The sequence below is a fragment of the Balaenoptera musculus genome, chromosome 17, assembly GCF_009873245.2.
Source record: "Balaenoptera musculus isolate JJ_BM4_2016_0621 chromosome 17, mBalMus1.pri.v3, whole genome shotgun sequence".
NCBI lineage: Eukaryota > Metazoa > Chordata > Mammalia > Artiodactyla > Balaenopteridae > Balaenoptera > Balaenoptera musculus.
This window is the reverse complement of record NC_045801.1, coordinates 34,031,623-34,054,728: the sequence shown is the minus strand read 5'-3', so window position 1 is coordinate 34,054,728 and position 23,106 is coordinate 34,031,623. Positions and strand designations below refer to the sequence as shown.

Here is a 23,106-nt window from a genome sequence, read left to right as displayed (position 1 = left end):
CGGCAGTCTGGACCCCTCATCATTCGTTGCTTTTCTTATCTCTCTGGATCTTGACTCAATGATGCCCTGTGGCAAGAATATACATTCTTCCCACCTAATCAGCCTTTCAAAAACCATTCCTGTCCTTCATTGCCCTGCTCCTGATCCATTATGCTTTTTTGATTACAGAAGCTGGAAGTGAATTCTTTTTCCTTTATGCGTTTCTGTCTGTAGCCTGGTCATCTCAGCTGGCGCTCATCACAGATGGCTTTGTATTTAGTCATCCGTCTTTTTTGGTATCTCTCCATTTTGATTGTAAGCAATGGGAAGCTAGATTTTTGTCTGGTATACTTTTGTATCCCACCCACGGCCCAGAGGCAGACAAGGAATGGGGGAAAGAACACCAGACTCCAGAGTCAAGACACCACGTTTTTAGTCACAGCTCTGCTGGGAACTGGTTTTGTGAGTTTTGGGGCTAAGTCACTTACTCTCTTTATACCTGGGGGTGTCTTTATTTATAAAGTGAAGGGATCGACAAGGTGATATGCAGGTGCCTCAGTAGTTTTGGCACCATGGTTTCCTTTTTAGCATTGTTTCTCTCAAATAGTAGATGCTCAATAAATAGTTAATGAATAAATAGTGTAGGACCGCATTCTTCATTGTTACCGTTGCTTGTATTCTATTGCCTGTGGGATCCCTTTTGTCCTAAGGGGAAGCACATAACTGGTGAATGAAAGCTCCTGCTTCCCCCTTTGTTTTGCAGGTGCAGTGAGATCTGTTGCCCCAGTTTTTTCCAGCTATTCTCGGTAGCTTTCCACTATTTCTTTCCAGACTTGGTAAACATGTTGCATGTGGTCTCCTTAAAAAACTACAGTTACTCAGTTGAGTTTGAACATATATAATAAGATCTGGTGCTTTTGTCCTTAAAACATTATTTTAGAAGTTAGGACCCATTTGTTCTATAATTATACAGATAGTGTATTGGAACAAATAGAGTCAAATTCGTGTCTTTATGTAATGTGTTCATTGTATAGCATGGAATTTAGGTTGTTTTCCTGAAAGTGATTGTTGATTTTTTTTCTCCAAGGGTGGTTAAGAAGTGGCTCAGTATATGGCTGATGTACTGGAGGACAGTAAAGAAAAGTTCAGGAGAATCTGTGGCCAACGGAGGTAAGCTAATGTTTCTGATTGAAATTGATTTCTATAAAGTGAGCGACTTAAAAAAGGTTTATGGGTAAGGATTATTAAATGCAATAGAAAGCCATTAAAATAGAATGATTACTACTGAATTTGTGATATTGCCAGTTACATTCTTTCCTCTGAAACACAACCTCTCATAAGACAATCCTACATATATATAATATAGTTTACGATATGGATCCTTCCAAAAGCAATATTATAAAGATTTACCTTAGTTCTTTCCAGAATCTATTTGTCAACTCCCATTAACAACTGTGTTTCCAAGTATGTCTCTCAGCATTGTTCCAGTTGAATACTTGTTTTCTCTAGCTTTTTGTGTTTAATAGCATCCAACTGCTAAGCCTTAAAATAAAAATTATTAATTTTATTGCAGAGTAATGCCTCCTCCCTTCAGATTTGAATGTGACATTTCTTTAGTACCCATAGAATAGTCTACCACCAACCTCTCTATAGCTAGAAACTAGTATTTACGTAGTTTGCTCTATGTAATAATGGCTTTATAAAGATGGTTTCAACCGCATTGTTGTCATTTGTACTTGCATTTGTTGTTTTCTCCTGAAATATCACTTTAGCACTTGCTTCATTTTCAATTAGGCTGATCTTTAGTGATATGTCATTATAATAAGAAACAACCCTTTCCTTTTTTTCTGTCCTATATTGCCTACTGTGATAAATAAAGGTCACTGATGTGACTTGGTTAAATTAACGTTTGTTAAGTAAAGCCCTGGGGTGTCATGGGTTGGTGAGCCACGGTTCAACAAAAGACCACAAGGGAAAGAGAAATAGAGAAGTTTATTACTCACAGGTCCTGGAGGAGGGGGGCAAGGCAGGGAGGTCAAGGCAGGGTGCTGGCAGAGGGAGAGCGGCGGGACCTGGGGCACATGCCTTTATTAGGGTCCGTGGGTGGAGTGCTTTGGGGTTCCCAAGCCAAGTCCAGGTTGGTCGATTCAAACCAAAAAGGGTTTCGGTTAACTTCGAGGAGGGCTTATCTAAAGGGTACACTAGCAGGGGAGGCCCTGGGCAGCAGCAGAGAGTGCTTATCATAGGCTCATATCAGGGAAATCATATCAGGAGCTTACATCTACTTGTGATTGCAGGCTGTTATCTAGTATAGCTTCTAGGCCCCTGTAGGCCACTTGGCCACACAGAAATGGATCCTGAGGCAACAGTATGGAGATGTGGCTAAACTCTCAACAGTCAGTGTATTTTAAATCCAGTGTCTCTCTAATCTCATTTCTTCTCCTTGCAAATAATAGATGCTCAGAAGTACTTAATCAGTAAAAAAAAAAAAAATTTAATAATTTATTTTTGCTCTTTGCTAATAATAACGATCCTGAGCTGCTTACTGTGTCTGTTAACGTGCGGCTGGGGCAGGACGAAAGTTAGGTGTGTTAACAACTTAGGTGCCTTCACTGGTCTCTAGGTACCTGATGAACTAGGGCGGTCAGTCTGCGTGGGCGATGACAGTCTAGGGGGCATTGCATCCAAAACTGCTTTTGGAGATACCATCTATGTTGTTGACTCGCTGGTATTATGTAGGGAGAAGTTGAGGAGAGAAGATATTTTGGTATGAATTACTTTTGCCAGTTAACCATAATTGACATTTGGTTTCCCTGACCTTGATCCCATCAGACTTGAGCAGTAAAGTCATCTTGACTACCGCGCTTCCAGGGAATTAGTGGTTGAATGTCTCTTTGGCTCTGCATTTCTTATTCTTGTCATTTGAAAGTGGAAAGGTCCATGTTTTGAAGATTACTGAAATATAGACTCCTAGAAACAGTCATCACAAGGTTTTAACAGACAAGTTCATTTTCAATTTGTTTGGGTAAGTTGCAAAGAAAGAACGTACTTTTGTCAAATTCTACTTACTGAGCAGACAGTTTGAAGTTTTTTTTTTTTAATATATTATTTTTTAAATTATTTTATTTTATTTATTTTTGGCTGTGTTGGGTCTTTGTTGCTGCGCGCGGGCCTTCTCTAGTTGAGGCGAGCGGAGGCTACTCTTCATTGCGGTGCGTGGGCTTCTCATTGCTGTGGATTCTCTGGTTGCAGAGCACGGGCTCTAGGTGCGCGGGCTCAGTAGTTGTGACACGCGGGCTCTAGAGCACAGGCTCCGCAGCATGTGGGATCTTCCCAGACCAGGGCTCGAACCCGTGTCCCCTGCATTGGCAGGCGGATTCTTAACCACTGTGCCACCAGGGAATCCCCTGAAGTAGATTCTTAATCTTTTTGTGTCTCTTTCTTCTACATATGAGGCATATCATGGGTATGTACATATTCCATTTATTAAGTCATCAGATTAGAAAGGAACATTTTAATATATATTAAATTTTGAGTAAGGAGAAGAGATCCAGTCAGATTACAAGGTAAAAATTTTGATTAATCCATGTTACTTAATACAGTTCCACGTTTACTTAACCAGGACCCTTCACAAATGATGACATCTTTACTGATTTTCTTAATGCCAGTTTCAGCACTAAAACCTATTACTGTGTAGCAAACTATAAAAAATTCTATTGCTTCTCCTCAGTAATTAATTTCTTCCCTTATTTCAGTTGACTTGGTTACTTATATAACAAGGTTTCAATGGGACATGGCTAAATATCCAATCAAGCAGTCCCTGAAAAATATTTCTGAAATAATTGCCAAGGTAAGATAAAAAATGATACAGGTAGGACACATTGATTTATAGTGGCTTTATTTATTTTATAAGTATTTAGTTATTAAATACTTTTAGGTTTTGACAGGGCAGCTTAATTATATGTGACTTACTACAATTTTACTAAAAAAAAAAGTGTCAAAAAAGGATAACACTTTCATGTGTACATTATCCAAATTGTGTAGTTTATTTAGGTAGTTAAGTTAAATGTTGCATCAACAATGTTTGAATAAGAAAAGTAACTTTAAAATTTTATAGTTACTTATGTAAATTTGAAGCGTAATTGAGATCACATAGAACAGGAAGTTGGAATAGATGAGAGATTTATGAATCATTCAGATGTATGATAATGGTCACTTAGTATGTTTATGTACAGTACTGATTCAGATTAAACTTTATGGGTTCTCTGACACCTTCCCTTCTGATGTTCAGTATTGATTCTCTACCCTGAAAAATTGCCTGTGTTCTTGTACCACATGATTTTATGTACAGTTTCAGGGAGTCCACAGGTGTTAAAGCCCATCCATGAATTCACTGAATTAAGAGCTCCTTTTGTGTTTCAAAGTCCTTGAGCTTGAGAGAAAAATGTAAAAGTCTTACCTGAAACTATAATGAGGCAGTAGACAAGGACCTATTAATTGTTTGACAGCATTTCTATGACCTGGCTAGGATGAAAAGTATGGTTTAAATCATCTGGACAGACTTCCTTGGCTCCCACTGGCTTTATTTGTACGTTGTGCTCTATGGTTAAATGTAAATGAATAGCCTATCAAGGATTTTAACTCAAGTCATCATATAATTTAATGAAAATGAGTAGTCAGATAATATGAAGTGGTGCTCTTACTATGACTGAGCCTTGTTTTCTTTTGATCCTTATCAAGGATTTAGTCCTCTTCTTCCTGATACTATTATAGTTGAGGAAAGAGGCTCAGAGAGGTGAAGTAGTTTACCCCAGTGCTACACAGCTGATGATGGTAGAGCTGAGTTGAAATTAGTTCTTCAAATGTTAAATCTACTGCTTTGTGTTTTCTCCCTAAGTTGTTAGTAGTTTTAATCATCTTTTTGAAAAATCAGCTTGTGTAACATTTATAAATAAATTCAAACATAATTTTAATTTTATTGCAAAAATATTTTGTGGAAGAGTAGTGGTGTTGTGAACAGCAAAACTCTATGTGATTTAGTTCCTTTACAAATTAATCCTTGAGACTTGTGTTTTAAAGCCTTTTAATTAGTCATCTCTGTAACCAGTGGCCTAGATTCCATTTACATGGTTTAAGAAGTAATATAGTAACAATAATTAAAATACATGTAGACTAAAACATTATCTTTAATAGAAAAGATTATATGAAAATTACCATAGTTATTAAAAATGAAGTAGATTTTTTTTAATGACCTTTAAAGCCATGCTTTTAAAATAATAGAATATTTTTACATCAGGAGCTAGTGGTGTTTTGTTTTTTAAAGTTTAAGCACAGCTACTTTGTATTAGTAGAGGCAGGTTTAGGAAAAGTTTCCCTTTTTCTCTTTTTCTCTTTAAAGGGAGTGACTCAGATTGACAATGACCTGAAATCTCGAGCATCCGCATATAACAACCTGAAAGGGAATCTTCAGAATTTGGAACGAAAGAATGCGTAAGCATGTCAAGTATATGTAAATAATTAAAAATTGGGAGGGACTTCCCTGGAGGTCCAGTAGTTAAGACTCTGTGCTTCCACTGCAGGGGATGCAGGTTCAATCCTGGTCAGGGAACTAAGATTCCGTGTGCCTCATGGCACAGCCAAAAAAAAAAAGAATTGGGGAAGCACTCTAGCATACACTGAATGAACTATTGTTAGGGGTTAGTAAGTTCCACTTTGTGCTGTTTCTATAATCAAAATGGTGTTTTTTTTCACTTCATGGAGAAAAGCTCACTAATTCAGTCTAGTCAAAACAGATGTGAGGCTGATTTATTGTACTCGTTTCATACATAATACTTGTGAGTTGGGTCCTGGTTTATCCCTTTATCCATCTGGTTTTTCACTGAAAATTATCTAAAGTTAATTGTTTTAAATCAAATGATAGTTTAATTACATAGCAATTATCTGCTGCTTAAAAGAATTCTATAGAAGAATCCTTTTGTAATGTAATACTCATTCTTTAATTTTTCTGTTTTCCAAGTTTTGATTTTTACATATTAGGTTTTCTTAAAATAGACCACTCTTGTTTTGGTTAATATCACTGTGGTATGACTACTACAAGTGTAGCTTTAAGCACTTAACTCTTCCAGTTATGCATTCATATCCCAGAGAGAAAGCTGGTTGGATACTGTCAGTGGTGCAAACAGGGCAAGTCATTTTCACTGTGAAATGTATTAGGAGACCAAATGAAGACTGTGTTAAAAGAGTTGATTACTGGGTTAACTAACCAAAATTGATACCCAGGGAGAGGGAGGAAAATCAAAGGTTGTGCTTAGATGATATGATTTCATAATTATGATGAGGTAGACTTTAATTGATACCTAATGAATAACACTTTCTCAGTTAAGATACTATATATGTAATCAAGAGAAGAGCTGAGTTATAATAATTAAAGCAAACACAAAGGGAGACACTAGAGGCAAATTCTGATAAAATGTTTACATTTCTTTGGGTTTGGATGTGGGAAATATTCAGCTAAATTTTGACTTCTTATAAAATAAAATGTTAACTCAGGCTAATCCCTCTCTTGAGATGTATATATAGTGTATGTGACTATAATTAGCCTGCTGTTTCTTTACTTGTGTTCTGGAAGCACATAATTATCAGCTTAATGATTTTTTTCTTATTCCTCAGAGGAAGTTTGCTAACTAGAAGTCTAGCAGAAATTGTGAAGAAGGATGACTTTGTTCTTGACTCAGAGTATCTCGTCACATTACTGGTTGTGGTTCCCAAGTATGTCTTTTTTATTACAGAAGGTTTTTACCTGTTAAAATACAAGAAAAATATTAGTGTCTGATATTGTAATTTGAAGTTTTCCATAAACCCAAGTGTAAAGGGAGTATCACCTTGTCATTTGTTCTGTCAACCAACATGTACTTATATGGCACATACAGTAGAATTTAGTTCATAACCTGGTAATAGAGCTGTCACTTATGAATTGATATTCCAGATCAAAATTTGCTTAGTAGAGTTGGCCCATTAAAAAATTAAATAATGCTAAATAATTGGACTTAAAAGAAATACTGTTCTTAGATTTTTCAAAACAGGGAGCTATTTGTTTTTCTGAAAAATATTTGATGATTGGTTAGGATGAATTAAGCCCTCTAAGAAGCAAAGGATGGATTAGATCAAAGCTTGGCATATTTTTTCTGCAAAGGGCCAGATAGTAAGTATTTTACCCTTTGCAAGGCATATGGTCTCTGATACAACTACTCAGTTCTGCCACTTCAACTTTGTGGTTGTAGCTGAAAGCAGTCACACACAGTGTGTACATGAATTGACGTGGCTGTGTGTCAGTAGAACTTTATTTACAAAGACAGGTGTACAGGTTATGGGCATAGTTTGCTGGGTTAGACCATCCTTTGAAATCTCCTGTAGGTTAGGCCTTCTGTTTTAATTAATATTTGGTAATCTTGGTAAAATGAAACCTTTGGAAGATGAGAACTGTGTGTGTGTGTGAGAGAGAGAGAGAGAGGGAGAGGGAGAGGGAGAGAAGGAAAGAGACACTGTTAATGGTTTCCCTTCTGACTTACACTAAAGTCTCACTATCAGGGAATCTTCGGGGGATCCAAACTGGGATGGGAGATTTGGGGACTCTTCAGAGCATTATTCATGAAATCTTTCTTTGCTGTGCTCTCCATTTTTGTCTGGTTAGGACGCTGGGAATATTAGAAAATGATGCCTCCTGGAAAGGGGTGGGAAAGGACCTCCATTGAATTTCAGTGGCTACAGTATTACCTGACTTCTGCTTTTCCCCCCTTACTGCAGAATACTAGAACACTGATTATTTCTAAAAAATTTCTGTGTCTTTGTGTTTTTATACTATGCAGGAAAATAACCTTTGCCCAGATAAAAGATTTGTCTCATGCAACCTTTATTTAAAATTTGTGTTTAAGACCAGAAGTTTTCATAGTTTTCTGTGCACTGTACTTGAAACCTCGGATAGGACCTAGGATACATTGTATAATGGATTATTCACTATCCTGGCTATAGATACTACAATTCTTTATTTTGTACTGCATATATAATCCTCTCTTGCCACACCCACAAAAGCCAGTGGTCTCTAGAGAAGGTTGTTGCACAGTGATCTGTGGCAGCTTGGTTTACTGTCACTTTATTTACTCAGCACTTCCTGGTACTCTGTGCTTTTGGTAAATGTGGTTTTACCCAGCTCTTCATAATGGCCACTGAATAGAAATGTTAGTGATTCCAGCATGGCTTCTCTCTCTCCCTCTTTCTTTCCTTTTTTTCTTTTTTTAGTGAGGTAATAATGTATATCAACCCTGAAGTTGGAAAGTAATTTAGAATCTGTATTTTGCTTTGCTGCCTTTCCAAACTTAGTTCTAGAATGTGCCTCTTTTGCAATAGTTACTGGATGTAAGAGATGGTGAGCTGTATTTCCTGCTTTACCACTCAGTGTATTTGAAATTCATTCTCTGTAGAAAACTTGATTTTGTTGTTGTTGTTGTTAAATAGATTTGAGGTATACCTATTATAGTTGGATTTCCTATTTGTCTCATAATTTTTTCTCTTTCTGGGCTCGGCAGGAAGGTAGGACTTGTTTTTCTCTTCCAGTAACTTAATTGTACCTTTTCTGCAGGTTAAACCACAATGACTGGATTAAGCAGTATGAAACACTAGCTGAAATGGTGGTTCCAAGGTCTAGCAAGTAAGTAGTAGTCTTTGTAAAGCCTGTTTCTTTCGTAGAATTCCTTTGGTAGTTTGGATGTTGGAATAGGAGATATCTTTATCTTTCCTTTGTGGTAAATTTTACAGTTTTGGAGCCATCATTTTCACCTTAAAAATAAGTGAGTTATATTAACTCTAGCTACTGTAGACCTGGAAGGGCCTTTGTACAGTCTGATCAACCCACTCATGTTTATAGATGTAGAAGTTTGAGGCCACAGAGGTGACGTGGTTTGCCCAGAGTCACACATCTCATTAGTGACAGAGCTGTAACTAGAACCCAGATCTCTGGTGTGGTACTTTTTCTGCTGTGCTATCCTCTCAAAATTCTTCCTTCAATATTTATTGTATACCTACTGTGTGTCTATATTTCCTCATTTATCTTGCAAAGGAAGTGTACCAAAATGACTACTAGGGTACTCTGTTGACCTGCAAATATTTACCATCACTTTCCAGTAAGCATAGATTCTACTGAATCTGTACTTTCCTTTAAAAAAAAACCCAAAACTTTTATTAAGCAATTTTAAACTTATGGATTAATATTCACTGTCTAATTTGATATGTGCAGCAATTCCATGAAGTAGTTTTGGCAGTTATACTTTTTCTCATAGATGAAGAAATAAAAATGCAGAAGAGTTAAGTCATTGCCTAAAGCATATATGGCTGTATAAGTGTGCAGTGGCAAAGTTAGGACTAAAACTCAGGTCTTTTAACTCCAAGTCCTGCACTCTTGACACTACATAGCATGTCATTTTTTCCTGCATTCTGCCATTCTACACAAGATACTCTTCAAGAAAATATTAAGTACAGTGTATATGCACCCCCAAAGAATTGTTTTGTATATACATATATATCCCTCAGCGTGTATATATACATATACCCTCAGCATGGTGAAAGAAAGGTCTAGGAGGTAGTAAAGAAGTGGTGTTAGTAAGGCCAGGCCCATGAAATATTTTCTTTTCCAGTTTCATTGTGTCATATGGGAGGTAGCTTAGTATAATGGAAAGAGTCCTGGACCCAGGGATCTGAGTTCTATTGCTGGTTCTGCTACCAACTTGCTATGTGACCTGCGGTAAGTCTTTTAACTTCTCTGGGCCTCATTTTCTTTGTAAAATGAGCATCGCACCTTCCCTGTACACATTATGAGGTTCTTTTAAGGCTTGATAAGATATATAAAATAGAAGGTAATATGATTATTGTAGTTTCACAGATGTTGATTTTTTGAGAATGAAACCACAAACCTATGCTCATTGTGAATTCTTTTCCCATTTGGGGGGAATACTTTCCATTCACACTGGCCCTTCACATGGTAAACTGAAGATTGAGGTTGTGTCTTAATGCTGGTTTTCCTCCGAAGCTGTTTATCCTGACAGATGACGCCTTCTTAGACCTTTGTGCTCTGGAGACCGTAAAAGTCACAGAGGTTGTCTTTACGTTTGGGGGCAGGGAGAGGAGGAGAGTAAGGACCCAGTGCGCACACAGTGTCCTCCCACCCTGTGGTGTGTGAGCCTAGTCCAGGGGAGCGGCGTGTAGGCCCAGGTTTATTCGGAAAGAAGGGCTTTAGAAATATTGCTTCAGACTTACATCTTTTGAAAAATCACTTTAGTAGTTAAAAGGAAAAAAATTTCAGATGCCAACAGTTGAGTATAGGCAATACCTGTCCTCTGCATGACCCCTGAGCGCTCACTGACCACCTGAGAGTCCCCAGCCCTTCCTCACTCAGTGAAAACATCTGTTCACCTATTTATCAGTCTAAAGACTTTTGGAATCATTGACTTGAAAAGTTATTTAAATTTAGTCATTGAGAATAATGCAGTAGTTCAGCCAGCACCTGAAGAGGATGCTTAGTTCACGTGGGGCAGACAGGTTTTAGTGGGTTAGTCTGGAATTTTGTACTTCTGTTTAGGAAAGATCTCTATGACTTGATGTTGGATTTTTCACTTATCATAATAACTAACATTTTTGAGTGATTACTATGTGCTGGTCATTGTTCTAAGTGCTTTATTTTAAAGTGAATTATAAGTAGTAATACTGTCACTTGTTGCTTTTTGGCACAATACCTGAGTGGTTACTCTTGGAAGCAGTGAAGATGAAAGTGGACTTTTGAGGAAGAAGAATAGATTGAAAACAACCATCTTTAAACCTGAAAGAAATAATTTCACCTAAAAAACACACAAAATCTAGCTATTTGCAAAATATTCTACATAAATCTTGAAAGATTGGACCATGTGAAATATTGCCATCATTGAGTGGTTAAGTGCAGGGATGTGTATAAATGCCAAGTCAGAGTTAAAGGCCAAAGAAGCTGAGAGGCTGAGTTGCTGTTCTGCTTCTTTCTGTTGGAAAAACTGTTCAGAAAGAGGTGATTTTCACTTGTACTTTCAGAATTACCACTTAGCTTTTTGTCTGCCTACTTTTGCTTGTTAAGATAATCTGGTTGGGTTACGTCACTGGTTGACTTCGGCCTTTTCTCTGTTGTTGGAAAAACAGCACCACAAACTCATTGGTGCTTCACAGACGCTTTTGTTCAGGGAGCTGGAGTTCCAGATGAACCAGAGGATCCTAGCGAGGAAGGCCTAGAAAAAAACGACACTAGCCATTGTTCAAAGAAAAGTTTCTTTTGTGTTTTGGAGCAGGGGTTGCAAAGATAACTTTTATGAAGAAAAGCAGGAAAGATGCCTTGGCAATGAAGTGGGTAGGTTGACTGGGGAGCAGAGCAGATGGCAGGACTGAGTCTTAGGAGAGAGGTAAGAAGTCAGAAGCAGCAGGAAGAGCTAGTAAACTCCAGAAGCACTGCCACTCGCATGGGAGACTGAAAATGTCGTGAGGCAGCCGGAAAGCGTTGACTTTCAGTTTCCTCTCGGCCTGGTTGCGGGTGTGAGGAGGTAGCGTTACTGTTTCTACACAGCAGTAGAACTAAACGAAGAGAGTGAGTTTGGGGACCCAGCCTGCAGCTCACAGACTGTCATCTCCACTTGATTTCTGTAGCTGTTCCCTTGGTCTCACCCTCAACCTCTAGAGAGGCTTTACGTCTGGAATCTTAAACTGTAACCCAACTCTTGAACCTGAGCCTTCTTTCCATCTTTTTCACTGTCACGGAACCTGCTGTTTGACATTGTCCACATCTCTGGTCCCCACCCCTTTGTTTGCATGGACCTTCAAAACAGCAAAGTACTAAAGTTAAAAAGATCAATTAAGGTTAAGATAAGTTTAAAAGATGAATATGATAGTGGTGGAATATTGTTAGGATCTGAGATAGCCTGTCAAGTTGGATTTGGCTTTGTTGTGTTTTTTTTTAACAAATTTATTTATTTATTTATTTATTTTTGGCTGCGTTGGGTCTTCGTTGCTGCGTGTGGGCTTTCTCTAGTTGCAGCGAACGGGGGCTACTCTTTGTTGTGGTGCGTGGGCTTCTCACTCTTGTTGCGGAGCACGGGCTCTAGGCGTGCAGGCTCAGTAGTTGTGGCGCACAGGCTTAGTTGCTCCGCGGCATGTGGGATCTTCCCGGACCAGGGATCGAACCCATGTCCCCTGCATTGGCAGGTTGATTCTTAACCACTGGGCCACCAGAGAAGTCTCTTGGCTTTGTTTTGATCCCAATCAGTTTGCACATTACTGAGTCAATTCTGGCAAACCTGAGGATCATTAAAGGTTTTTTATCGAGTTCTGTCCACTTTGTAGCTACCTTGCTTTAGATCTGATGGGCACTGGGAACAAGAACGCAGGATAATAGTTTTGAGAGGGCACAAGTTAAAAGGGGTGGGCCAGGACTCATGGGTCAGGGCTGGACTGGAGAGAGGAAGAGAGAATTCAGTCACCAGAAGAGAAGAGGGTGTTTAGCAAGGAAGTAAAGAGAGTCTGGAAACCAGCCAGGTGCTGGACAATTTTTCCTCGGCTGGCCTAGTGCTGATACAGATTGAAAAGCATGATTCTTGAGTTTGGATGCTTTACTTGATTTAATGTTTAATTTTGTTGGTTAGGAAGAAATGCACTAGGGGGCTGTTAAGGCATCGTAAATGAAAACATCATAAACACTGAGTGTCTTCAGTGTTGAGGCAGTACAGATGAAAAGCACTGAAGTGGTTTGGGAAGGGCTGCCATACCCTCCTCTTCCTCCCCCTGTTTCTGAATTCTGCCAACAATATGAACGTGAGCAATAAATATAAAGCTTTAAATGGACTTGGTCTTTCTTTCTCTAGTGTTCTCTCAGAGGACCAAGACAGTTACCTGTGTAATGTCACCTTGTTTAGGAAGGCAGTTGATGACTTCAGACACAAAGCCAGGGAAAACAAGTAAGATTATTATTTTTTATTTTTTAATTTGTTAGATCACCTATACATGGTGTGGACAATTTTGGTTTTTTTCCCCCCCAATTTAGATTCATCGTTCGTGACTTCCAGTATAATGAAGAGGAGATGAAAGCAGACAAAGAAGAAATGAACAGGCTTTCTACCGACAAGAAAAAGCAATTTGTATGCGTTTTTTAATACTTAGTATTATCAGTGTTAAGCAGAAGAAAAAGTGGTACTGCTTTTCTTTAATTTAAAAGAAAACAAAACTTTTCTGATTTTGCTTTTAAGACATTTGATTCTAGCTTTTTTTTCTACTAAATAATCAAAATAAGTTTTCTCTAAGCAAACTGAGATCTGTGAATCCTTATCTTAAAATATATTATCTTAAAATTAATACCCCTAAGTCCATATCAGAAATTAATTTTAAATGCAGTGTTTTGATTAATACCCATATAGTGAGGGGTTATTTTAGTTAAGTAGTAGTTCTCTCTCTTCAGTAAGAAATTTCATTTTTTGAGGCAGATTTTTTTAATGCTGCATGCAGTCTTTTATTGGAGGAATTTGTATTTAAACCATTGGTGAGTTAGTATGTTCTAGGCACAATGGAGAACAGGGATGGAATTGTGAGTGAAAGATGGTGTTGACTTTCTTGCCATCTCAAGTGCAGGATTATTGTGAAGACTGAAGCTTGTATGGAAGGGGAAACATGATGAGTGAAAATGTATTTCTCTTGTAATGCAAGAGGAAATAAAAGCACATTCCATTTAAAATTATTTCCAAGTACTTTATAAGCCATTGCATCTCAGTTGGGAGAAAACTAACCCTAACCAAGTAATGTCGAATAAAACCAACTTGTTAGGGAGGTCCAGATCCCTTTTAAAGAACAGATAATTTTAACCAAAGACTTTCACCTCGTTGTATTATCCTTTTTGCGTAAATTGATTGTTACATCCAAATGAGCCTAATAATGTTACCTAAATATTAGCTGAACTGATCATGTGTGTCTTTTAAGTATGGAGAGGTGGTAATAAGTTATTTGTAATTTGTTTCTTTAAAGAAGTGTTTTTATTTAGAAGTACTGAATAACTAAATTCAGAAAGAATTTATACTACATAATAGAACCATTAAAAATTTAGAACATGATGAACAGCTTTTAGGGATCTAGATCAACCCCCTGATTTTACAGATGAGAAAACTAACACCTAGGGATATTAAATGACTTACTACATAGCTATTTTTCGTTATTTCTGAGAAGTTGTGTGTAATTGAATTCTATTTTAAATGTATAAAATGTTTAAGAGTATTGGATAGTAAATTTAGATTTTTATATTTTGGTTTTCAAACCTGTAGAAGGACACGTCTATATTCTGTGTCACTTTAAATGACTTTCATTAAAACATAGGCCTTTTTGGGATTTCCCTGGTGCTCCAGTGGTTAGGACTCTGCACTTCCACTGCAAGGGGCGTGGGTTCGATCCCTGGTCGGGGAACTAAGATCCCACAAGCCACGTGGTGTGGCCAAAAAAAAAAAATATATATATATATATACCTTTTTCTGTGTAGTGAATAGATTCAATGGATTTTTGTATCTACTTAGGTTACAGAGTAGTGGCTTAATCTTTTCATCTAATTTAAGGTAAAGTATCCAAGATAATGAGAATAATGAAACATTTTTAAAGTGAATTATAATGTGATTTAATGCTCTTAAAGATTCTTACTGGATAGTTGCTCCTTTAAAAATACTTGATTTATCTAATTTCTAACTGCCATTTTCAGGACCAAATTTGTGGTGATTTTTTTTTTTTTTTTCTTTCTTTCTCTAGGGACCACTTGTACGGTGGCTGAAAGTGAATTTCAGTGAGGCGTTTATTGCGTGGATTCATGTAAAAGCGTTGAGGGTTTTTGTTGAGTCTGTTTTGAGGTAAAGGAAGTTAATTGAGAAACTTCAACTAAAGAATTTATAGATCCCTTTACATTGGACCTCTTTATTAAAACACACAGTCTACTAATAGGAAATTGATTTGGAGAAACCAAAGGGCCAATCGTGAGGGAGAGATTGTCAGTGTCATACTGCTTATTACGTGCACGTTGGTCTTGTCCCTTAATACTGGGTTTGAAGAAAGAGATCACGCTGCTGTGCTCTCTGATTCTTTTCTTATTATGTACTTAAGTTAAATGTAGATTATGAAATATTAGCCAGTGTTTGTTTAAAAGAAGATCATTCAAATATTTTACATGTAGTTTGGTACGCAGTATACCTAACGATGCCTTATTTGAAGTCCTCATTTCAATTAACCTAAAATATTTTTTTATTTTGAGGTACTTAAAATCTCAGTCATCTTGTGATCCTCTGTACATGTTGCTCATATTAGAAATATTTCAAAATGCTTATCTGCAGTCATGCTCACTATTTGTAAATTTCTTTGAATATTCATAGTAGACGTGGGTAGTAATCTCATGTTGTTTATTATCGTGAAAGCCCTCCATGTTCTTGGGTTCCGAATCCATGGATTCAACCAACCGTGGATTGAAAATATTCGAAAAAGAAACTCCAGAAAGTTCCAAAAGGCAAAACTTGAATTTACTGAGCACTAGCAACGATTTACATAGCATTTGCATTTTACTTACAACTAATTACATAGCATTTACATTGTATTATAAGTAATCGAAAGATGATTTTAAAGTATACTGAAGGATATGTGTAGGTTATATGCAAATACTACACCATTTTATATAAGGGACTTGAGCATCCGTGGATTTTGGTATCCACAGGGGTCCTGGAGCCAATTCCCTGCAGATACCTAGAGACACTGTACTAAGTTTACATATTACCACTGTCTGCTGAGGGTATTCATAGATTACCTTAAAAATTGAAGAGTAATTAAAAGTAATTCCTAGTAGACAGTTGGCTCTCATCCTAAAGAAAGATTTCTAATGGACATTGAGGACCAGGGAAGGTTTGAGTTTCTGTGTATATTAGCTGAACTTGTAAACATGGTCATTAAAGTGAGGTACCCTTTCCCCATTAACTGTGATTAAAGAAGAGTATGAGAGTATTTGCTTTAAAAAGAAAATCTCTGCATATGTTTGCTTGTGTTACATCCTGTATTTCTGCTTATTTATAAGGTATGGCTTGCCAGTGAACTTCCAAGCAATGCTCCTTCAGCCCAATAAGAAAACAATGAAGAAACTAAGAGAAGTATTATATGAATTGTATAAACATCTAGATAGCAGTGCAGCAGCTATTATTGATGTAAGTATTTATTAGACAGCCTGGTAGAAGAGGAACTGGATGAATTTCAGAAAACATTATTGGAAGCAGATAAGATGTTATTTAACCTTTTGAAAGTTGCTTTAAGAGTCTCAATTTGTTAGTAATTAATTTACCTGATAGCTTAGCAAATAATTTACCTTGTTTACCCCATTTTACTAGTTGCTTCTTGGTATTTCTAAAAGCCAGTTATCTTGCTGTAGATCCGATGTTTATAGCTGCAGAAATACACACACAACCAGTGATACTAGTTATTTACAAAAGTTATAAATTGCAGAGAGCAAGAAAATAAGTAGTTATTGTAACTTTATTTGGTAGAAGTAATGGAGTCAATAGATGAGCATTTTAAAGGGAACTATCATTTCTCTAAAATGGTATGTGTTTATGTGTTCTTTTTAAACAGAAAGATACAAACAGTATGTGTGCTTTTCGTTGTTGCTGTTGTTTAAAATTGTAATAGGCTTTTATGTTTTTGATTTCAAATATCTTGCTGATTTTTTTCCTCTTTAGTTTAGGATGGCAGTATTTCACATGTGCATTAGTTAGAACCCATGAAAAAAATCAGGGTTTTTTGATAGAAGAAAATGCAGGAAATGACTCTACATTTTGTAGAGTTGATAATATGTGAAGTCTAACTGTTTGATACATAATTTCCTACCAGTAAATTCCTATAACATGCATATGTAATAAGTGGTTTCTGTAAAAATCACACTTGGTTTATTTTTATCCAGCATTTTATAAGCCATGTGTCTCCTAAACTCAATACACCAAGCCTGAGATTAAAGAAGTAATTTTATACAGTATGCATAAGAAAGGATGGTGGGGTGACGGTTAAACACACACAGGCTTTGAGGGCAGAGAGTGCTTCAATCTGGCTTTACTACTCACTCTGTTTCCTAGGGCAAGTCAGCCTTTATTTATTTATTTATTTTTAAAGATTAATTTATTATTTATTTATTTTTTAAAATTTATTTTTGGCCGCGTCAGGTCTTAGTTGTGGCATGCGGGATCTTCTTTGAGGCATGCAGGATCTTTCGTTGCGGCGCGTGGATTTTCTCTTCTCTAGTTGTGGCGCGAAGGCTCCAGGGCCCGTGAGCTCAGTAGTTGTGACACACGGGCTTAGTTGCTCCGTGGCATGTGGATCTTAGTTCCCTGATCAAGGATCGAACCCGCATCCTCTGCATTGTAAGGTGGATTCTTTACCACTGGACCACCAGGGAGGTCTCAAGTCAGCCTTTCAGAGATTGTTTTCTCATTTGCAAAATGGAGTTAGCAATGCCAAACTCAGATTAAATTAGCAAAAATGTATAAACTTAGCCCAGAGTAGATGTTCATTAAGAAGGTACAGGCATACCTTGTTTTGCTGTGCTTCACTTTATTGAACTTTGCAGATACTGCACTTTTCAATTTACAAATTGAAGGTTTGTGGCAACCCTGCGTTGTCAGATGATGGTTTGCATTTTTTAGCAATAAAGTATTTTTGAATTAAGGTGTATGTACATTGTTTTTCAAGACATAATGCTGTTGCACACTTAATAGACTGTAGTATAGTGTAAACATAACTTTTATATGCACTGGGAAACCACTCGCTTTACTGTGGTGGTCTGGAACAGAACCTGCAGTATCTCCAAGGTATGCCTATGAATGGTAATACTTTTTTTCTTGTTTTATTTCTTTAAGTACTTAGTTGAATAATCATCTGATTTTTCAATAGGCTCCTATGGATATTCCAGGCTTAAACCTGAGTCAACAGGAATATTACCCCTATGTGTACTACAAGATCGATTGCAACTTGCTGGAATTCAAGTAAAATGAGCCCCCCAGATAGCCCTGCCCTTGTGTCGGTGTCGGTGTTTGCTAACAGACATAGATTGTAGTTTGGCTGTACTTTTAACTCTCTCTTACCCCTTGCTTGCTTCTCACCCCCTTTCCTAGTCGCGTTCTCTCGTAGTGGTCCATTTGTCAACATTTTGTTTTTAAAAGGAAACTATATGTCTTGTTTCTTTTTATTGATCAGGTCTGTAAATGTGTGCTAAAAAAAAAAAATCAGAGTTTATTTATAAACAGAATAGTTTATTTAAAAAGAAGGTCTTACTTCATCGATATTGTGGTATGCATTAATTCCATTTGTTACTGTTGTGACAGAAGCCTTGTGTACAAGGGAATGGTGTAAACAGTTATACCATTTTGTTCACTGTATTTAGTAGACATAATTGTTTAATAGTTATTGAATCATGATGTAAAGAAATGTGACAATATTCAGGTATGTGCTTTCTGAATGTTTCAAATTACAATCTGTGAGCACTATTGACACCCACAGGAGAGAATAAAATTACCTGTGCAAAGGTGGATTGTGGTGTGTGTAACTTCCAAAGATTATGGTTCAAGTTTGAAGATTATTTTTGAACACGTGATGGGTATTTACATTTGGACACTAGACTTTCAGGTCTCTCAATTAGGAGGTAGGGCCAATTTTTGAATAAAGTGTAGTAGAACTCTGCAGTTTTAGTCATTTGTTTTGTCTAAGTATTTTACATGTTTCTTTTTTTTTTTTTTTTTTTTTTTTTTATTCACACACACACACACTGTATTTTATTTTTACAAGACATAAATAGACTGACACCAAGCATTGTACATGGATGACCACAACAAAAGCAACAATGATTGCAATTACCAAACATGAAACACACTCATACTATGTCATAATATTGACATTCAGTCCAGTAATCCTCCACTGTAACAGCTCCTTTACTTTGCAGTGAAAATTGATTTGTATATTCTTTGCCTCTGAGTCCTTGTGGGATTTTTTTTTTTTTTTTAAATTCAGACAGAAAGTCACAAAAATTATACTCATCCTCATCAGTTCACTCAGTCCCATGTAATTAATTTTTTTTTCATCTTGATCTTTTGTTAGCACTTTTATGAGTTCATCAGTTTTTCATTAGAGTTCTGAAAATGCTTATTCATTCAGTTCAGCAGTACAGTCAGTTACCAGAAACCTGTACTTGTCAGAGTCTTTTCCATGAATTTCTTGAAGATGAAACCCTTTTATAGGAACATATTTGCAAAATCATCAGAGTACACCCAGAACTGTCTGTAAATGACAAAAGACTTAAAAATGACCACGGTTAAAGATTTGATGAAAGTTCATAATAATGCAGTTGACAAGAAAATTAGTTATTTCTGAGATATACATTTTAAAGTAATAACTAGGATTATTACTTATAACATTATACCAGAACATATAAGATTTTTAGAAATTTCATGTAATGTCTGAAACATTTATATTAACATATTTCCATACATATTTCCATACAAATACAAATATAAGATTTTTAGAAATTTCATGTAATGTCTGAAACATTTATATTAACATATTTCCATACATATTTCCATACAAATACAAATATAAGATTTTTAGAAATTTCATGTAATGTCTGAAACATTTATATTAACATATTTCCATACAAATAACCCAATGAAAGTTTAGTATTAGTTGTTTTGTTTGTTTTTTTATACTGCAGGTTCTTATTAGGCATCAGTTTCATACACATCAGTGTATACATGTCAATCCCAATTGCCCAATCCAGCACACCACCATCTACATGTTTCTTTTTTAAGATTGTTAATTTTGCCTTCATCTTGACATTGATGTCATTTCTGATGTAGTCTGAAAAGAGGCATTGCTAACCTTACAAATCTCTGAAATGAGACTTAGGTTAGCATCCTGAGTGAGCTTTTAAAAGAGGATTTTGTGGCAGTGCTCCCCTTCCTGTGCCCTCACAGGCTTGTAAATGGGAGAAAGAAATTTACGTTTTAAGGGCATTTCTAAACTACTGTATTCCATCTAGAAAATTAGCCTCTCAAATCCGTTTTAGTTCAAAATTGTATACTGTTATGTCAAAAGTAATTGTTAACTTCAAACAAATCCAGACTTCTATGAAGTAAAACATGAGAGACGAGCCCTCTTACCCCCTAAGTTTCTTCTTCGCAAGGAAGTTACATAGTTTTTCAGGCCTTTTCCTGTATCTCTACAACATATATATCCACACACAGTTTATTTTTAAATAAAAATAGGATCATATCGCACATATTCTGTCACTTGCTTTTTTTGCTTACTAGTATAGCCAGGGTATCTTGTCAGTGTGTCTAGAGCTACCTCATTCTTTTAACTGGCTACAGTGGTTTTCTATCATGTATTTGTGTCACAGTGTAGCTAACTGGATGGATATTCACCTTGTTTTTGGTTTTGCTCTTACAGGCACTGATGCGGTAAACATCCTTGTATACATGTCTTTGTTGATTCGTAGTATTCGTAGTATTTCTGTAAGAAAGATCCTGGAAGTAGGGTTGGTAGGTCATAGGGTATATATATTTAAAGTTTTGACATAACTGCCAAGTTATCGTCAGAATTCTCAGTTCAAGACATGATTGGAATGTAGTTTTATTTTCAATTTTTCTTTGGATAAGAGGAAGCTGAAAAGTTTTGGTTTTGATGTCAACAAATTCTGGTTCTGTCTTCTTTTGCAAGTGTTCTTTGAGTCTTAGTGTTTGTAAAATGGGTATAATCTCTATCGTGGGGGGATGTGTTTTGATGATTAAAAGATTGTTAGGCCCACACGACGACTTGATGGCTTTTCTTAGACTTTAGTATTATTGTGATAGGAGTAGGTGGGGATTGTGTCAGGTTTAAAATTCCAGCATATGTTTGGAACTATGGGACTTTGACTATCATTTCTCTCTGGGACGCAGAGCAGCTGCGTGAGTAGCTCTGCAGCCAGACCCCAGCTCTGCTACCAGTTAGCCCTGTGGTCTCAGTGCTCGCGCCCTCCTTGGTAGAATGGGGTAGCTAGAGTGCCCACCTCCTAGTCTGTCGGGTTGAGTATCCAGCGGCCCATCCAGTGCTTGGAGTGGTGCACGAGGAGAGCTTGATTCATGGGCGGACAGTCCTAGAGGAGGGCCAGTAGCTCCTTTTCCACCTGTGTTTAACCTGGGAATTTCAAGGCGTGAGTCATTGTGGAGTCTGAAGGTTAGAAAGAAGTAGTGATGTGTGTGTGTGTGGGGCGGGGGGTGGTGGGGGGTGAGGGTGGGGTAAGGAATACAGTCTGTGTCTGTAGCGCAACGTTAACAGCAGTTAGAGAGTCTCTGAGCTGCAGTCCGTGTTGATGGCAGCTATCATTTCTGGGAGGGCCTGCTCCTGTTGCTTGCCGTGCTTTGTTTGCTCTGGCATCTGCTGGTTCTCCTCTAGGATGGAGCTCAGGTAACTCTGAGAGTCATTAAACATTTATCGAGTGTCTGACAGAGACCCTTCTCCTGGTGCTCTCACCCCCATTACCTCCTCCCTTCCCCATGATGTTGGTGCTGGGAGGACCCGCAGTCCCCGTGGTACCAGGAGAGGCTTAGGGTCAAAGAAGTTTTAAGTGATTTCTTCATTAAAACTCAACAAATTTTGAGTTGGAGTCAGAATTTGAACCTAAGATTTCCGATTGCTGGGCTCTTTCCTTCCTGTCGTGCCTCCCATCTTTACTAGGCGCTGAACAAGTGAGGCAAACACGTTCCTTAACCTTAGTCCAAGACAGACAGTAATGTAGAAAAGGCATGGGGTGTGGGTCGTCAGATACCGAATCGCGTCAGTGTTTGGCCCAGAACATTTTGTCAGTGAGCGGTGACGACGTGCCCAGGTATTCCGTGCTAGTTTCTGTAGACTACGTTATTCGACCTGGAAGATTTCCCTACATGCTGGAGCTGCTCTTAAACAGGCGCTGTGTGTTCTGGGTAGAGCACACTCTGTACAGCTTGTTGAATGAGCACGGATCAAGTAGTACCTTTAAAGTAATACTCTGTATGTAACGAACACTCGGCAGATGTGAACTTTTCCTTGCTCTCACTTTAAAATTAAATAGTCCCAAGTGTTGGAAATAAAAGAAATTGATCGAGATATGAGCTTATTCTCCTTCATTCTTGGCTGCCTCTTTAAAAAAAAAAAAAAAAGACGAAATTAAGGTAACATGCACAAGGTTAAAAACCATATACACAAATATTATGAAACAGCTTATAATGAAAACCTTGCTGACCTTTAGAAAAAAATGTGGTTATTGTTTCCTGTTAGCATCAGTAAGAGATGGTTTGTCCTAGAAAGTCTGTAATAGTATTATGTTCTAGAGGAAACGTGTTGAAAACGTTCCTAATTTAGTTCTTGTCTCTAAATTGAAGTTCACCCATTTCTGTAATATAAACTTATTTATGGTCTTTATTTTTCTAGCATAAATAGCTTTAGATTAATATATGAATGTAATTCTAGCTTTTTTTAAAAGTAATATGACACATCAGAACTATTTTATTTACTGGCGGATTATCCTTAGAATATTCTTAGATCCGAGCCCAATGACTTGTGAGAGAAAAAGGAAACAGAATAAAACCATGGAAGTGATTAGCAGTAGAGAATACCCCCTGGGATTGTTTAGCTAGAGAAGAAAATGAAACTGAGGAGAAACAGGACAACACGCTTCATACCAAGAATGGTCAAAATAATGGAAGAAGAAAAAAGTTTACAAGTCCTGTTTGTGTTTGCTTGAAGCAAAAGGCAGTCAGCAAACACAAACAGGACATTTCCTGACAGTTGCTCATTATTGAAATTGATTATATCCACAGTAGTTCTTTATTTGCAGAATTTAAGAAAAATGCAAATTCATTGCTAAACTGTATAGAGCTGTGGTTTACATTCTTGAGTACATCTGAGGAATACTGTATAAGGACAAACACCCAGGAGGCTCAGATGCTAGTGTCAGCCAATTGCAATCTGAGACTGCCTTTTAAAGATCCTTCTTCCTACCTCCCGCCCCCA

General features: G+C 37.2%; 1 protein-coding gene across 3 annotated transcripts in view; it reads left to right on the top strand.

Moving 5' to 3' along the window:
- The window catches only part of ATP6V1C1 (ATPase H+ transporting V1 subunit C1), a 37,944-nt gene extending 19,147 nt beyond the window's left edge, over window positions 1–18,797 (top strand). For 2 of the 3 annotated variants that reach the window (XM_036830609.1, XM_036830606.1), the window contains 10 exons: window positions 1,067–1,149; window positions 3,735–3,829; window positions 5,378–5,469; window positions 6,649–6,747; window positions 8,615–8,683; window positions 12,900–12,992; window positions 13,079–13,172; window positions 14,815–14,912; window positions 16,118–16,244; window positions 17,977–18,797. In XM_036830609.1, coding sequence (XP_036686504.1) covers window positions 1,067–1,149; window positions 3,735–3,829; window positions 5,378–5,469; window positions 6,649–6,747; window positions 8,615–8,683; window positions 12,900–12,992; window positions 13,079–13,172; window positions 14,815–14,912; window positions 16,118–16,244; window positions 17,977–18,072 — 946 coding nt within the window. In that variant the 3' untranslated portion in view covers window positions 18,073–18,797. The remainder of the gene's footprint in view (window positions 1–1,066; window positions 1,150–3,734; window positions 3,830–5,377; window positions 5,470–6,648; window positions 6,748–8,614; window positions 8,684–12,899; window positions 12,993–13,078; window positions 13,173–14,814; window positions 14,913–16,117; window positions 16,245–17,976) is intronic. The other variant, XM_036830607.1, reaches the window with a different exon arrangement.
- Window positions 18,798–23,106: the final 4,309 nt, after the last annotated feature.